The following is an 18131-nucleotide window of genomic DNA, read 5'->3' on the forward strand; positions in this document are numbered from 1 at the left end:
GACAGACAGACCAGACGGGGAAATGTTTCGGAAAAAGTTTGCGAGGGGCAAACGTCCGTCCGGGGATCATGTCATTCACTCACGGTCGTGTGGTGAGAAAACCGAATCAAGGCGGAGTGAGGGGCGTCGTGGTGTGGCATCCGCGTGTGGGTGGCGTGGGGGTGGGAGTGAGGAAGGGAGGAAGGGGACGCCGGCGTCTGACGCGTGTAACAAGGTTAGCCGACGGGGGCGCAGACAAAGTTTCGGGACGTGCTCGGAACTCGCACGGGAGACATTCACCCTCAAAGCCACTTTCACCGCCGCGCCTCGCCTCAACACCGCCAGTTCGGGGTGCGAAGCTCAATTTTTTTCAACGACGATTGTTGAACACGTGACCGCGTTCCTCCCGTGCGTGGCCTTTTCTTCTTTCACCCTAACCCCCGCAAGGAACCCTCCCCAACCCTTTTCCCCCTTATCGCACCCCCTTCTACTCGCCGTGTGGCATTCGTGCATCGATCGCCCTCGGGGGTGGTGAAATAGGTGGGGTGGAGACCGCCACCCGTGGAGGTGGTGGGTGGAGGAGAGGCCCCTCTGAGATCCGGGACGTTCGGTGCACCCCCCGGCGCCCTGGAGGGCTGCTGCTCCCAGATCGCTCCCGGATTCACGGGCGGAGACGGGGAAACGAAAATAAAAACCCTTGAAAAAAATATCCTCGCCCATCGGTTATTTGTGAATCCCTTCGTCCGTCTAGGGCCCAGAATCAAAATCATTTGTGTGGCAATTCTATTTCAATGGCGATGCTATTTGCCTATCCATGATATTCAATTAAAAATAAAGCGGATTCTCGAGGCGAGTTTGTGACCCAAACAGCTGTAAACTTACTAAATTGAATGAGAGAAGTAGTTTTTGCTCAAAGAAAGGAATTCTGCAAGCCGATTGAGCTGCCATATGCTACTGAATGACAGGAAAGGAGCACTCTTGGTGCTTGTAATGCACAATGGTAATGCGTTTTGTTGATTTTGCAGGTCGAAAGACAACAGGCGAAATCTTTTACACTAAATATTTAAGTTGTAAATACCCCATTAGATATACCACAAGAAGTAATCCAACTTGTTATATCATCGATGTATAGTTTTAAAAATACTTATTACTCGTAAATATCAATTCTATAAAATATTTCTTTATTTTTAAACTTGCAGTTGTCGTGCGTTAGGAATAAACCGAAACTCTATAGGCATTCCGGTATCGTTAAGAAGGAGCAAATTTCAATAGTTCCGGTTAAAGGAGGGAAGTTTAGAGGCAGCATTGAGCCGAAAGAAACTCATGGAGAAAATAAATCCAAAATACTTTGATTCAAGAGTTATCTAAAACGACGTCATTAAACTGACGTACTTAAAAGTAGACGTACTTACATAATTAAACTCTCGTAACTCTAGCGTCACGTAAATTCTAGTAGTAGTATTTACGGGAGGCGACCGAAAGCCGAGGTAATTTGCACCATTAGAAATGGACAGGAAAGGATGACGGGTCGAGAAAAACTCAGCGTCGGCATTAACCTAGTCTTAAAGAAAGACGCCAAGGGGTCCGCAGCTTAAAGTCCCATCCGACGGACGGCGTACTCACGCAAAGTGAGCTCCACAAAACACCTCAAGTAGGTATCGAGATACCACTGAAAAATATCTGCCGCTTCCGGGCCCCCTGGGTAGGAAGGAAGGCCAGTACGTTAGCTACCGCACCATCCCAATTCCTCACGTAATTCATTTTGGCTAGATTTCGTTTGGCATCGAGAGAAATGTAGTAGCGGGGGCATTCGTTGTGCTGAAGTTCTCGTTCAGAATTTTACTTTAAGGCAACCAACGATTGAAAATGTGATTCGAGCGTTCAAGAAAGCTATAATAAAAAAAATTGTGGACCTCGAAACCTCTTGAGCTAAACAATTTACACATCCAATGCTTTACGCTATTTCAACAGATCCTCATACTTTGAATTCCCGCTAGATGAAAAACATAAATCCCAGTCGCACTTTCCTCTTCGTCGCTTCTGCATCTCCCTTCTGCTAAAACTAGCCACTTTCTTTCTTCATCTCTGTTTTCTTGTGCCTCTGTATTCTAATATCTTATTTCTGTTACCCTTTTCCATGCCCATCATCCTAAAAACCTCACATCACAATTATTTTTTCTTCAATTTTAGGTTTAAAAACTTTGTGAAACTACGGTTCCCAACGAAGAATGTCTTTGGTTAAAGTCTTTATTTAAGAGTTCCTGCATCCCAGGGCACCAAACATTAGTTTCAACCCCTGCCCCTTACAACAATGAGGGACAATCAAATGAAAACCGAGCACCCACCATACCACAGTCCACCCGAAATGTGGCAACAGTGTTGTAACGCATCGATACTGCCATCGCTGCGGTAGGAGAGCTGCTTAGTGGCAACTCACATGCGCACGAAGTTGTTAGATTATTTTATTTATGTTTTCACGTACACTGCAAGTCACCGCTAGGATGTGTGGCAGGGGATGAATACACACCAGACTAATTTTTACCCGAACATGACGGCGGTCGGACAATATGATTATGATCTCTTTTCGTTCGTGGAAAAAATGACGTCTTAAATATATCTGTTCAACACTTAATATCGCTAATTTTACTGGCATAATCCCTTCTACCGTAGTACGATGAGGATAATAATACATTTTTAACATCACTTCTAAACAGACGTACTTCCAATTTATGCAGGAACTTCAATCTATAATTTAACCTTCACTCCGTGAATGATTCTCAGCCTAGTTGCTCTAATATTTTGGATACGTTACTAAGTTTATCATAGCAACATTTTACAAATCTAGCTCCTCCACTCTGTACGTGGTCCATATCGTCAATTAATCCAACTACGTGAGGATCCCATATATTTGCGGCATATTCTAAATGTGGCCTCACCAGCTACAGATAACATATAATTCTTTGACTTTTCATCACATTTACCTAGTACTCTTCTAATAAATCCTAATATATTGTTTGCTTGCCACCTGGTTCTAGCTTTGAGAGTAGTTCGTTATGAAGCACTTTGTCGAAGGCTTTCTTATAATCTAGAAAGATCGCGTCCTCTGGAACATTGCTGTCTCCAGAAATAAGAATATCATGAACAAGAAGCAAAAGTTTTGTCTCGCAGTATCCACCATTTCGGAAACTGTGCTGATATTTCATTATTAACTCCTGATTATCGAAATGTCTCACGGTAAAACTAGCAACAATATGTTCCTTAAACTTGCATGGAATGGTTGTGAGGGAAATAGGTCTGTAATTGTTAGGTTCTTCCTTGTCTCCATTTTTAAATATTGATGTTACGTCAGCCGTTTTCCAATCTCTGGGAACCTTGTGATCTACTATTGACTTCTTAAATAGAGTATTATTTATAGATACGGCGGTTTATCCAAGGTAGATCCTTAAATATACGAGCGGGTATTGAGGATTTATTATGCTTAGTATTTTTCAGCAAACGTTCTATTCCATTATATGATATTTCAATTTTGGAAATAGGTTGTCCGCCACGATTTGTTAATCTAACCGAGGGATTCGGTGAGATATGGGTGAAGACACGTTGAAAGAAGGAATTTAATAAGGTACCCTTTTTCAAACTGCTGATTACTCTTTCGCCTTTATTATTTTTGAGTGAATTGACAGTTGATTAATTTCCCTCAACCTCTCTGACGTACGCCCAAAATTCTTTCGGATATTCTTTCAAATTTTCCGCTAATCTTCTTCTTTTGAATTCACTAAAACGCTCTCCGAAATTCATTCTTGGAATTCGCCCTAGATATATTGTAATTATAAGTTATATAAATTATTTTGCCACTAGAGACATCATCTCTAATATTTTTCATCTTGGCCAGACATAGCCTTTGACGTCGCAATGTCTTTCTAGCATCCGCGTGGTACCATCTAGGTTCCGTGTCATCTTTTATAAATTTACTGGGAATGAATTTGTTGAATGCTGAGCGTATGATCTCAAGGACGTGATTTCACGTAGCCTCAGTATTACGGTGACTACTATCTTTCTTAAAACTTTCAAATTGATTCTGTAGCATGCAATTTAGGCTATTGTAGTTTCCTTCTTTAAACAAGTAAATTTTCCTTTTAGGCGTCTTATTTCGGACCCCATGTAGCAAAAATTTAGCATTTACTGCCCTATGATCACTAATTCCTTTAAAAGTTTCTATAATTAAGACTTTTTCGGAAATATTTGTTGCTAAATATCTAGAAAATCACCTAGTTGGTGAAGTTATAAGTTGATGCAATGAGTTCCACGTAAAAGAGTCAATAGCGACTCGCAGGTATCTGTCTTTAAATCCCATTTGAAAACTAAATGTGGTCCAGTCAATAGTTGGGACATTGAACTCTCCACCGATTATAACGTCACGATCGTTGTGTAGGATTAAGATCTAACCTAGTATTGAATTGTCTCTGTCGACTGTAAGGTCTGTAAAAGGACTTTTAGTTTAGCACCAAACGCTTTCCAAACTATTACCCTAAATTACCTCACCCCGCTGACGACAAAATCATATGATTAGCAGGATGAATTGTAAATATTTATCCCTTATTATTAAAAGGTAAGGTTAAATAATTTGATGCGCTGCTGAGTAGGCACCTTAATAGTAAAGGATTTGATTCATAATTCAATTCAAGTGATTCATAGGATGTCCGTCTAGATAAATATCACGTTATTTGAAAGTAAGCCAAAGTAGCCATTAGGATATACTTTGTCAACTGAGCTTTCAGATAGTATTTAAAGTTTTCCTATAGCAAATTGGTTTTCACTACAAAATCACGCTTTTTACAATTTTTCAGAGTAAATAAAAGACGTTGAGCTCATATATAATATGAAATAGGTTCAGTATTTTATCTTTAGAGGCGCTATTGCTGAGCGCATATGTATCTTCAGTGAACATTATCTAAGCATTAGAATGTGTATTAGCGTAGATCACATTTAATTTAAAATTTAAAACGAGGAACTCATCGATCGCATATCTTTCATAAATATTTTGGTCTACAGAATTGGATAATTTTCCCTGTAGATTTGTAACATACAATACAATGGCTGCCGATAAAATAAAATTCGGACTAGCACAGAAATATTTTTTTTTCGCATATACATCCAGTAAGTACATTATTTTTTTGTCTCTTTCGTTGAATTGCTAAGTATTACTCACCTATAATTGGGCACTTTAGTTGTAAGTAATGTTTGAATTTTTATTCCTGACCCTTTACGGCCAAATAGTACAACAAATGGCAGAGTGAGATGCATTAACCAGCCTGCGCTTGTTTCACATTGAATTTTAAACAAAAATTTTCCTTCGCACCTATTTCCTTCCGAAATAAGGGAAGTCCATCTCCATTAAATAATTTTTCCGAGACGGGAAACAGCTCTTCGTTTTATGGTCGTCGCTGTTAGGTTTAATTACCCATGTTCGATGAAACCAAGGAAAAATTGAGGAAATCAATAGTCAAACTCCACTTGAACTCCTCCAACATGGGTTAAACTGTCACGTACTTTGGAATATTCAGAATCAATCGTATTAAGGAAGATTAGTAGTGCAATATGAGGTTCTAATTTCAAATGCTCACTGTCAGGCTAATTGATTCCATTAATTTGAAATATGCAGATATTTACTCTTTAAATCCGTGTTCGGTGCCATATTCCTGTGAAAATCGTAATTTTCTGTTGATAACGGTAACTCCCAAAATAGTAATACAATCGAATGCTAGTTTGATAGGTGAAGGTAGAGCTCAACTAATACCCAACTGCGTGTGAAAGGTGCAGGTATACACATGCTATGTACATGGAGAAATTTTTTGTTGAGGTTCATTTACACTTCTTGAAATTCTGAATCACTAGTTTGAGATAAATACCGAATCGTTTTATCTAAACTGTGTGATGGCAAGTGGAAAGCGCAAGCATAGCATGAAAGCATTAAAAAATCTTACTTGGCCTCTGCGTTTTCGATGCTCCATCTTATGTTGCAACCACAGGTGGCAAAGGGTAGTGTCTCAGCCTCTTGTCCTCGCAAACGCCATTTGCAAGGCTACAGAAGACCACTAGGAGAGTCGGGGCGAGCACCAAGCATAGTACTCGATGTACCCCTGTCTTCGCTATGAGGCTGAGTTCCATATAGTCAGCGAACACGTCTGCTGCCTGTAAGGATTATTAATAGAGATATCCATTTATGATTATTAATGATGATATCCATCCAATATGATCGCATTCTATCTTCAATAGAGCGTGTCCAAGAATTTCTCTGAATCTTTGATTTACTTTCAATATGTCGTGATATAAGTTGTTTCAATTATAAATAAGCTAAATTATTACAATTTTATCCACCTTACAAGCAAAAAAATTAAATTAGAAAGACTGACTTCTTAATTTAATTGCTGTTTGAAGGCTATGTAAGGAAAATTAAGGTTTCATGAGCCTTAGTATTGAAACATTTCATTAAAGAAAGTCCAGTTAAGATTTGTGGCAACAATTAAATTTGAAGAATTGGATTGAATTAGATTAACAATTGAATTTGAACTGATTCATTTTTTTGAGCTTTTTTATTTCCTCTTTCGGAAAGCGGAGTTAATGAGACGACCAATGTTGCTCTAGAAGAAAAATATGAGGGCCATCCAAGCTAATCGATTCAAAGTTAAGACCACAGCTATAGTCTTATTTAATTTTTGAGAAATTGACTCGGTTTAATCGGTTAAGAGTGACTCTATAAAACAATAATCAGATCAGAATAAGCCACATTAACCAGAGTAGAAAATGCTAGGACCAAATATTTATTGAATTCAAATGAATGAAAATTCTTGGGTGTTTCAAGAAAAAGTCCTACGACAGAATGAGAATTCAAAGTATAAGTATCCACTGTAAAATACAGGATATTAAATAATTATATGTGATAGACGTAAACTGCTAAGACTAACAAAGAAAGGAAGGAAAACTATTCAAAGTATGGAAAAGAGGACGGAGGAGGACGACCACCTAAACGATAGATGGATGGATAGTATGCAATCAACGGAAAATTTAGTTTTAAAACAGATTATAATGCCTACATGTAAGGAGAGAAAATAAAGTAAAATAAAAGCTGATGATATCGCGAACTTGGTCAATTTTACTCTCATTAGACGTACCATTCATGGAGCGGCTGAAGCGGCTGGATCGGGGAAAGTCCGACTGACTCCCTGTCTGAGCCGTATATAGGTTCTTCGGGTGAAGTGCCAACGCAATGCTGTTTTCGTTGTTACCACGGAAACATCGGCACTGGCATATGACTTGCTGAAAATACGACCTGAACCTGTAGGAAAATATTCAGCATGATCTCTTGCTTGAGATTGTACAGCTTATATACAAGGTAGTGCCCAGTTTGAAACTTTATGGGAGTTTCTCTGTCTCGATGACGTCAGGTCATTGGCATTCCAGAACAATTTTTCCCCCAATATTATCACGTACTTTCCGGTAGTTATTGGGCCCATGGCATAAAAATAAAATTACTTCTTAAATTGTTTATATCTCTGAAGACAAACAGAAAGTGAAAGCTTTCCAGAGATGAAATGTTTTAGTTCGGGATGGATGACCTGAAGGGATATTAAATTGTAAAGGATGCCGGAAAAAATCACATTCTAACTTTCAAGTGTGCGTAAAAATAGATGAAACAAAATAAATAAAATTTGCTTAAGTTAAAATTGCCAAACATATGTTTCCAGAAAATATTTTTGCGCCCTTTTTCATTTTATGTCAGGAATGGGAGAAAAGAGTGTTTCGTATACACTACAGTAACAGTGAAAAAATAACGGGTCAGATTTTCAACGCGAAAAGTGAGAAGGAATATTGTATTTCCGGATTGAGATTAGAATTCTAAACTTCATAGCTTTTTTATCTCGAACTCTTTTATTTTGTTATGTTTGGAATTGATGGATAAATAAATTTCCCTGAATTAATGAAAAAAAATATACGGCCAAATTAAAAAACCCGGTTTAAAAACTGAAAATTTGCATTTAATTTTCGGGAATTATATATTTATTCCCCCATCAAGCCATCAACGTGCCAACTGATATTTTACCTGTCATTCATGCAATAGTATATGAGTGGGTTGACTGCGGCGTTGGACATGGCAAGCCAGTAGAAGGCCAGGTAGACATGCTGAGCGTGAGCCGCACCCGCGGCTCTCCGATGGTGGAAAACGTACAAAAAGTAGGAGTGGTATGGAAGCCAGCAGATTCCGAAACCACTCACCACCAGCACCAACATCCGCACCACCTTGGGGAAGGAAAAATAATATATATTATTTCCTGAGCACGTAAATGACCTTGAGGGTTTTTTTTTGTTCACCAAGGGAAGATCTTTGACATTCCTGGTTCCTTGTCTTTGGTGAGGGCATCAGAAGCGAGCACGAAATCGAGTTAGGGTCCAAGAGGGTTGGGGAACACTTTCGGGGTATGCACGCCTCCTTGCTTCCCTGAGGCAAATTCTTTAATACCCACATATTTGGAAATCGATCTGCTTGAAATAGAGTTTACCTTCCTTTTGTTACTGGTTAGATAAATTCCAATCCATATGTTTAGAGGTGAAAATTTCTTTCTTTCGACTTGGCCGTGTAGGAGGATCAGCATGGGGTTTGATATCTTCACCCTTTTGGAACGAATTTTTAAAATTTGGGCAGACGTAGCAGTGATTGTAGCAAACCCTTGCATCAATGATTGCAGTGTAAACTCTACGAAATCTCATCTAATCAAGTTGTGTACCAAATAAGGGAGTTTCATGAAAATTATTTAATACGGTACCTCATCGCAATGGCGACACCGACAGGTACGTCCTGTTAGGAAACAGTTGTACCGTAAAGAAATATTTTTCGCGGAATCAACAAAGTTCTTTTCTGCAACGATGACCTTTGCTGAAGGATCTACAAGGGATGAGAAATTAATAAAAGATGGAAAAATTCGCAGCGCCAACTGGAGTGATTGAGCGATATTGGGAACAATGGGAAATATTATTATAATTCAAGGTAAACGGTGGTGAAGAGAAATATTCAAAAAATGAGGTGATCTCGCGCTATTAACATGCCGCTTGGCGTGACATGTAAGCTACATTAGGTTTCATATAGCCTTCTCTTTCGCCTTCGCTTTCCTATTCGCTCTGTTGAGATCCTCAGAGTACGCTTTCGAGAAAGTATCTTTACCTGAATTTACTCATTATTGAGTGCCAAATATCCTTAGTTCAGCGTTTTATAATATCGTCGCACATATCAAATAAGATAATTTTAAAGTGTAAAAAATCATCGTAATTACGTTTAAGACGAGTTATGTGACTGCTGTGAATTTCTCGCATTCCTCTGTAAATCGCCCGTTGAATTCTTCAAAATTACCGGTAGGTCATTCCCTTCAGTGTCTGGTAATTTGTTTAAAGTTAAACATCTTATCAGGTAGTTATTTATTAAAGGTTTTCTACCAAATAAGGTATCCTTTGGGCGGTCCCTAGGGAATATTACTTACGTATTACCATTACTGCCACATGTTTGCCCAGTCTATTATTTCCGTCTTCATTTCTATGTAACTTCTATCTTATTATCTCTTTTAACTTTCTCTGACTTTTTTGATTTCCCATAGCTCCGTACTCTCTTCACCAAACCTATTTAAAACTTCAGATATTTCAATGCAACAATTTCAGAGTGTAAAAATCATTCGCCTTGCCTGGGATTCGAACCCAGATCCCTCAATATCCGGGTGAGGGATCTGGGTCGAATCCCAGTCAAGGCGAATGATTTTTACGCTCTTAAATTGTTGCATTGAAATGCACATTAGCGGATGATTCCGTTAAAAGTTACTGTTGCGGTATCTCCCGCAGTTTCTTTGTAATACTTCAGATATTTATTTATGTACCCTGCAAGCAACCGCTAGGGTGTGTGGCTGGGTGTTAATACACATCAGACAAATTCTTACCCGAATATGACCCTACCGCGGTACGGCAACGTTATTATTTGTGTTATACTGGCCAATAAGAAATTTAACTCCTTTTTAAAAAATCAGCCAATAATCTTTAGATTTTTTCCCATAGTGGTTCTTAAATCAGGTTTTACGAAATGCTTCTCGTGAGTCGCTGTATTATGAGCAAATGTAAGCGAGATTTAAAAATATTTCGTCGAAAATATAACAGTATTTTCTTCCCCTCTACTCATTTCTTCCATTCCTAGTCAAGCCCAAATTTCAAAAATATTTAATTACAATCATTCATGTACCTGAAAGACAAGATTTTGAATCTATATCTACACCGCTACGATTCATGTTAAAGTTTTGAATAATATTCCATTTAAATCTATAAAATATAGCTATAATAGATTTTCTTTTTTTCTAAATTATTTCTTTAAGACTATTATGTGTCAAAGTCTTCACTTACTCTCGTGATTTAATTCTTAATTTAGTTAAGCTATTAAGAAACATAACAGCATATATGCAATCATACGAGGATCATCCGGAAAGTAGTACCCGTTCGTGCCGCATGAAGTGCTGACGACGCGAGTAGCCGCTGGACGAGGTCAGATAGCTTCAGTGGCTTGTCTGCCTTCTCTGAGCCAAGTTGCGTGACGCTAGCATTGCCTGTGTTGTTTCTGTGATTGTTTACAATGTTTAAAAAAATTGAGAACGCCGCCAGTTGTGAAGTGAGGGCAGTGATTAAATTCCTCAATGCAAGAAACGTTCGCCCATGTGATATTCATCGCCAATTAAAGGAGGTGTATGGAGACAATGTAATGGACGAGTCGTCTGTTCGGCGGTGGTGTCGCAACTTCAACATGGGGAGGGGGAACACACACGACGATGAGCGTTCGGGGAGACCGTCTGTCATTACAGACCAACTGGTGAGCTCAGTTGACGAATTCGTGAGGAACGATCGGCGCGTCACAATTGATGACATCTGTGAGCATTTTCCCAATGTTTCTCGAACAATTGTTCATGAAATTGTTAAACACCATCTGCATTATGCAAAAATTTGTGCAAGATGGGTCCCTCGCGTATCTCAATGAGCTGGCGGCGAAGGACTATGCAGCAGGAATACAGAAACTTGTCACACGTTATGACAAATGCCTTAATTTGCTTGGAGATTATGTTGAGAAGTAGTTTAAAGTATCCTCTTTCAAATAAAATTTTTTATGTTTGTTAATATTTACTTTTGTGTCTTTATTTCACGAACGGGTACTACTTTCCGGATGACCCTTCCTAAAAATTGGCTATTTTTTCAAAATCAATATTAACTGTAAACTGATATCTCACGTTTAAAAAGTTTTAAGGAAAATATATTCATTCCAATGTTTGTCCACTTTTTACATTTTTCTGGATTTAATATTAGTGATTTCCTTTTATGACACTAATTTACTTGGTTAAGGGCGCCGTGGGGCTCTACTTGGCTTATTTTTTTCATTTTGAAAAGACTGACTTTTTGAATTATTCAGCGTTGAATGTGCCAAAAATGTGAAAAAAGACATGGAAGAATTCAAGATAGGATTGGTGAGGAATTCATGAAATCAATTCGATTTCGCGGATGATTGAGCTTTGTTGGCAAATCACCTGAAGGGTGAGATGAGCGTTTAAAAATAAATTATCACCGACCACATTAAAAATAAGTGTGATACGTATGTGAATTGTTCAATAATTCCTTGAAAATCTAAGAGATGGCACCCGTAGAATCGGAAATTAATTGCTTTTAGTAAGTCTAATCTCTCACTAGGCTGCTGTTAAATTTTCAGCTATATCCATCCGATAGTTTCGTTTTAGTTGTTGATTCAATCGACAAAGTTTTCTTTATTCATAAAAATGAAAAAAATGGGTTTCGTGCGGTGATTAAACACTTCTACTTAAAAGGCTTACCACCAAAAGAGATCAAAGTCGAGTTGGATGAAGTTCATGGTATATCTGCTCTTTTATTTTCGACTGATTACAATTGGTTAAATTGGTTTTAACTTTAACGTCCACAAATGAATAAGGATGTCAATTAGAAGTAACTTCCTCCGAAATGATTGACAAAATCCACGGAATAGTTTAAGAGTGATTGAAAAATCAAAATTCGAGAAATAGCGTTGGTCACAGGCATACCACAGTGCTTTAAATTTCGTATGGAAAATTTGTTGTGAAAAAAATCTCGGCAATATGGGTGCCACGTTTGCTCGTCTTGTCACTCGTATAGTCGATTCCGGGGCTGGTTTGGCACTTTCCTGTCGCAATACTGACGAATTTCTGTGTCAATACGTAATACATACATGGATGCAGAGGCAAAGAAACAATCGAAACAATTGTTTTCTGAAGGTGATCCGGATCCGAAGAATTCGGAGACGGTAAATTCGGCCGACAAGGTAATGGGAACGGTTTTTTGAGTTACACACGGACTCATTTTCATCGGTTACTTGGAAAATGGACAATGGATAAATGAAGAGTATTTTGCAATGTTGTTAAACCGACTGAGTGAAGAAATCAATATAATAGAGCCTCAATTGGCAAATAAAAAAATGTTTTCTTCATTACAATGGGCATGTGAAAACCTGCGCAGTTTCTATGGAAAAATTATAAAATTAAAGTTCGCATTATTGCAACGTCCACCGTTTGCACTATATTTGCCCCCGAGGGGCCTTTTTAGTTCCAAACTTGAAGAAATGACTCGCCGTAAAACGATTCACATCGATTGAGGAGGTCATCATCGGGATGAATTTCCATTGCGAGGACCTTCCGAAATTCTACTTCATGGACTGCTTAAAAACGTTGTAGGTACGTTGGGGAAAGTGCATGAAGATGAAGGAAGATTATGTTGGAAAGTTAAAAAATCTTCCTAATTTAATGTGTTTTTTTCTAAGAGCCTTTTGTTCAACCCACGCATGGGATGAAAGTCAATGTAAGCAAAACAAAAGTTATGACGTATTCGTGCAGTCAAAACAGCGGACTAACTGCAGAGGGTGAACCTGCCCCGAAAAAGGCGATGACGGTTCCATTGGTCGGGAAGGTAATGGCGATTTTTTACGATATTCGCGGGATTGAGTTCATCGATTATCTCCGTAAATAAAACTATTATCGGGAGAGCATTCCGCATTACTAATGACTAGCTGAAGGCAGTAGTTGCAAAAAAACGACGGCATTTGAAGAAGATGAAAGTACTTTTCCATCAGAACAACGCGCCTGCTCACACCTTGGCGGTCGCCATTGCCGAAATTCACGAATTACATTTCGAATTGGTTGACCACTCACCGTATTCACCAAATCTGCCCCGGAGTAACTTTATCCTCTCTCCTAACCTTAAAATTTCGCTTGGAGAGCGGAGATTTTCATCGGACGAGGAGGTTATCACCTACGCAAACGCCTATTTTGCGGAGAAACTGGTCAACTGCTATTTGGAAAGGCTAAAAAAGTGAAAAGCATCGCTAGAAAAAGTTCGTCAAGTTAAAAGGAGACTATCTTGAAAAATAAAAAATAAATTTCTGGAAAATGCCTCGTTTATTTGTTAGGTCGGAAATTTTCAGGCTGCTCCCGTAAGGATATTGAACCAAACCTTTATTTGCAAAAAGAGGATCAAAGGGTGTATAGATCAAGAAATTACGTGGGTTATATGAAGAGTTTTTATGAGGTAATTCATAAAATTTATGCACATGAATTTGGCTTGAAGTTTTTTATCAGATTAGTGTTAGTTTAATTCCACTAAAGAGAAAAGCAAGTATATGTGAGGACTAGTGAAGAATTAGTTTGATTTCACAACAGCTAATATAGTCCTCGAGATCATCTAAAATAGAATGGAGAGGAGGGTAAATGATTACCACATGGAAGATCAGTTTGAATGCAAAAAGGGGAGTGGTACATATGATGTAGTGGGATCAATTTAAATGAGGAGCATAGAAAACCACAACGATATAAAAATTTGTTTGATTTGTAAATTTATAGAAGGCGGTTCATAGAGTAATGTGAGTAGAATTAATAAATTCATTGAAGAAAATGGGGCTCTAAAGGGCAGGAGGGATATGTGACTTACATGCAAGCTGTACATGTCTCTCATTGCTCTGGTTCGTGGGATGGATCGAGAATTGTGACAGGCATGTTTAGGGAGAGTAGTATTACAGCGTTGGTTATTGTAACCTTTGATTATATACGCATGCGTGGAGAAAATGTAAAATAGGCAAGAGAAGAACTGTAGGTTTGGATTAAAAGTCGGTGGGTCGATTCATGGAATAAAATAGGTTAAGGATCATTTAGCTTTGGTCAGCCAGTCAGCCAAGGGGTCACAATCATGGCTGAGGCATTAGAAAGCCAGTTTGATATGAATGGGATGAAGATAAATTATTTAAAATATCAGAATTTATTAGAGGTTTGGGGAGGAGAGCAAAATTAAACCTTAAAATAGGGTGGAAAAAGTTCAGAGCTGGTGGAAAAGTTTACCTACCTTGGAAATGTTTTGGACCAAGATGATAAAAAATTTTGGGGAATCAGAAAAAGAACTACTTTAGGCCAAAAAAGCTTTCACAAGAAGGAGGGAATTGATGACAGGGACGTTGAATAAGGGTGCTAAGAAACGGTTATATTGGCTGATTGAATTTAATTTTAAATGTAATGACGAAATTATGTTACCTGGAAACGGGTCTGTGGGAAAAAGAGAACCCGTGAAAATAAATTGAATATTCTTTCAAATTTTGACCGTTACATTTTTGCTAACATGATCTAGTTTCTTTCAGAAGAAGCCTTTGTACAGAAACCTTCGCGAGTTTGCAAATGCAGAAATTGTGTTTGACCTTTAATGACAATATTTAGAGGAGAAACTTGACGAATTTTATTACTTTTCCCTTAGAGAATGCTGAAAAAGCACCATATATGTTGCTCAAACGTAATATTTTTATATTTAAACGTTAATGGATCTCACGGGGGATTTGATGAGGGAATGTCCCCTGAAGGGTCTTTCAGGAAGCTGAAAGTTTTCTCGCGCACTACTTCTCTAGTAGGAATGCTGTCTATAAACAAAAGAACGACCTTCACTAATAAATAGACAAAAAAACTAGCATTTCCCATTGAGTATTTTTTCTCATAAACAGTTTATCATTATCTTATGGATACAGGAAACCTAGGAAATGTAAAACTTAGGCGAAGATTCGTTTTTAGAGATGCTTTTTTATGCCTAATATCCCTAGAGCCACCAGTGGAGCTCAAGAAGGGATTATCATTGACCGTGAGGTGTGGTACTAACTGTTCGTTGGGCACTCCGGATTACTCTCTGCTCTGACAGTATGATATGGCTTCATCTTGGTTCTCACTGATTTTTCACACTCCTGTGTCTTTTTTGTATTCAGTTTTATTCAGAAGGGTATCATTCCATTATAGAAATTACAGATTGAGGTGTGATGTAGTGGAACTGTTCCATAATAACAGACTGAGACTACAACAATTTTCAACTCAATAGAAATTGTATTCACCATATTATTTAGTGAATAAAATGTAGTTTTTGCAGAATTTATTTAGTGAAAAGTTGTAGTAGTCTTTGTCTCTGTTATTATTATTCCATTATTCTAACATTTTTGCCCCTCTATCATATATCAATTTCATAATTACTGCCAAAGCTCTGTGGTATTTTTAGTTCGGTATTTTGCCAATTTAAATAAATATGGTATGCTAGAAGTTCAACCTATCATATTGGCGAGGATATAGGTGGAAGAGAGTATTTCAGAGTTCCGCCCCAATCAAGTCGATGTATAATTACAGTTACTATTTGCTCGCGAACACCACGTGAACCCCTAGTTGGAGGAATCTGGTGAATGTGAAATCCACTCACTCGTCAAAAAGGTTCGCCCTATCCAGTTTCAGAGAATAATTCACACTCACTTTCGAAGAGCCCTTTCAGTTTTTTTATCCTCGGAATAGGATTTCATAACCCTGCATGAGCAAGTCTGCGGGGTCTGAAGGCGCGGCGGCGGTGGCTTTGTAAATGCATGAAAAGGGCCGCTCTGGAGCTTGAAAACGTGCTCTTACTCCCTTGGTACCCGACGTGGCCGTAATTTGATGCGATGAAGTCAATTAGGTGAAGTGCCCGCAGAGGATCTTTAGTGCCCCCGTGCTTCAGGGGGAGAGAAGGGAGAAATAAAATTACGAATTCCGTTCCACCCTGGCCTTTGAATTTTTTTCCTCTTCTCTCTATTATGATCCCTGGGATTCAGCCAACGAGATTGCACAACACGTCGTGAGTGCCCCTGGGAAAAAAAATAAGGGAAAACAAGAGAGCATGATAGCAGGTGATTCCGTCACGTACGGATAATTCGAACGATCCATTCTGTGCGTTACATCTGAAACGAAATCACTTGGTTTTCTTTTTCTTTATCGTCAGAGGAAGGGTTAACTCGCGTCTTTGGCAAACGATGTGGATAACGGGTGTCACACTTACTTTCCTCTTCGTGGAGATGGCTTGCGCTTGTCTCGGTGTCATCTCTCCAATGGATCCGCTCCCCCAGAGCACTCTACCGGTGAGTGAGTAACATGCAACTATCACAGTTAATGGCATTGCGTACGTCACGGTCAGGAATATCACGTTGTAGCTGGAAATAGAAAGAAATAATAATTAGATAACTAATTCTTTTCTTGTGTCGATTTAAGATTAGATGAGGAAATTCATTTAATATTTTATCATGTGGTAACGACGTATTGCATGACTTCGATATTCCTAAATGTCAAATACATTGGTCGTTAAAGAAGAAAGGGGAAGAAAACTCCAATGGCCGTAAGGATTAGTTGCCAATCTCTCGTCAGACCAATTGTTGTGTTGGTGTGACGGATATTTATCCTAAGTTCATCAATTCACTTGCTCTGTATCGTAAAAGAAATCTGGATATTGACGAAGCGTTACGACGCAAAGCCCTTCACTCCGAAATAATATCTCTCTACGCCAAACGTAGTTACCTGGAATTGCAAACCTACAGTTTGCATTTAAAACTGACTCGGAGATTATCAGACACCGATTTTCAAGACTGGTTAGAAATCGACGGGAGAATCCACATCGTAGTTCTCAAGAAACGAGAACAGAAAGCCCGCTGCATCAATCGTAAACTAGCAAAACTTATCGGTGAGTCCAAAGCTTCTTCTTCCTCTGACAACAAAGGTTTCCCCAATGTTCGCAACTTGTCCGATGAAACGTTTTCACAACAAGAGTTGAAGTTGCTCAATTATGGTCTAAACTTTAGCATACAGCCAAAAAATAGTCCCTTGGAGGATTTAATAGCCCACATAGAAGGATCTCTGTATCCATTTGACTTTCCCACAAAAGATTTTTTACGGAAAGCCTGCGAAAATCAGATTAAAAATAACCTCAACCACCCAGTCTTCCAACGCAAGCTTGAATCACAGAATTTAAATCAAATTGTTACCTCAACAACTTCCCTCCATACTATTATTTATTCGCGAGTTACATTTCATTATCTCTGCCGGGAGAGCACTTTGGTTTTTAGTGTCGCTTATCGTTTTTTCCTCCAGGAATACTAAATCATACGTGGCCATTTGCGAATCATTGCCATTAATTATACTAGAAACGAAAGAATCAAACGCCTTGACTTCTTCCGAAACTCCAATTTCATGGGCGCCTCTGGGCTCGTTTATCTGTGATGTTACGGTATTAGATTTTAGGTTCGTCTCGTGTCCCTCACCCATTCTTATTTTCCGTTTATTGAACGATATACTTTTCCCGTAACGAACCATAAAATCAAGGCCTAGAAGACCGTCATAGCTCGTTTCCCCCAAATCCACTACTAAGACGTCATGGGGATATAATTTATCTTCGATCAAAAATGGCACGCAACTCTGTCCAATGATTGGTAAGGGATGACCTGACGCGCTTCGCACTCGAGAATTGTAATCAGAAATCTTTAATTGGCCAAACGGAAATTTTTTATTATTAATGATGGTAACGGCTGCTCCCGTGTCCACTAGAAAATTGTAATCTTTCCCTAAAATTTTCACTATTATTGTCCATCCCGCTTCTGGAGTGACCGCTAGAATTAAATCTGTCCCGACCTCCCGGTCGGGAGATCGGCGTTTCCCGCCACGAAGGGATTTTCGCGCCTCGGGCAGCGTTTGGGAAGATGGCCAGTCTTTTGACAGATGCCGCATATCACGAGCGGG

The 18131-nt window shown here is 38.8% G+C and overlaps 1 protein-coding gene across 1 annotated transcript in view; it reads right to left on the reverse strand.

Moving 5' to 3' along the window:
* Positions 1 to 5988: 5988 nt before the first annotated feature.
* Positions 5989 to 18131, reverse strand: part of LOC139692171 (tachykinin-like peptides receptor 86C) — a 228640-nt gene continuing 216497 nt past the window's right edge. Inside the window, exons 5-8 of the mRNA XM_071590235.1 lie at positions 16405 to 16555; positions 8078 to 8274; positions 7120 to 7312; positions 5989 to 6168 (exon numbers count right to left, since the gene is read on the reverse strand). Coding sequence (XP_071446336.1) covers positions 5989 to 6168; positions 7120 to 7312; positions 8078 to 8274; positions 16405 to 16555 — 721 coding nt within the window. The remainder of the gene's footprint in view (positions 6169 to 7119; positions 7313 to 8077; positions 8275 to 16404; positions 16556 to 18131) is intronic.

The sequence above is a fragment of the Hetaerina americana genome, unplaced genomic scaffold (genome assembly GCF_022747635.1).
Source record: "Hetaerina americana unplaced genomic scaffold, ioHetAmer1.1.p SCAF_4, whole genome shotgun sequence".
NCBI classification, from domain to species: Eukaryota; Metazoa; Arthropoda; class Insecta; order Odonata; family Calopterygidae; genus Hetaerina; species Hetaerina americana.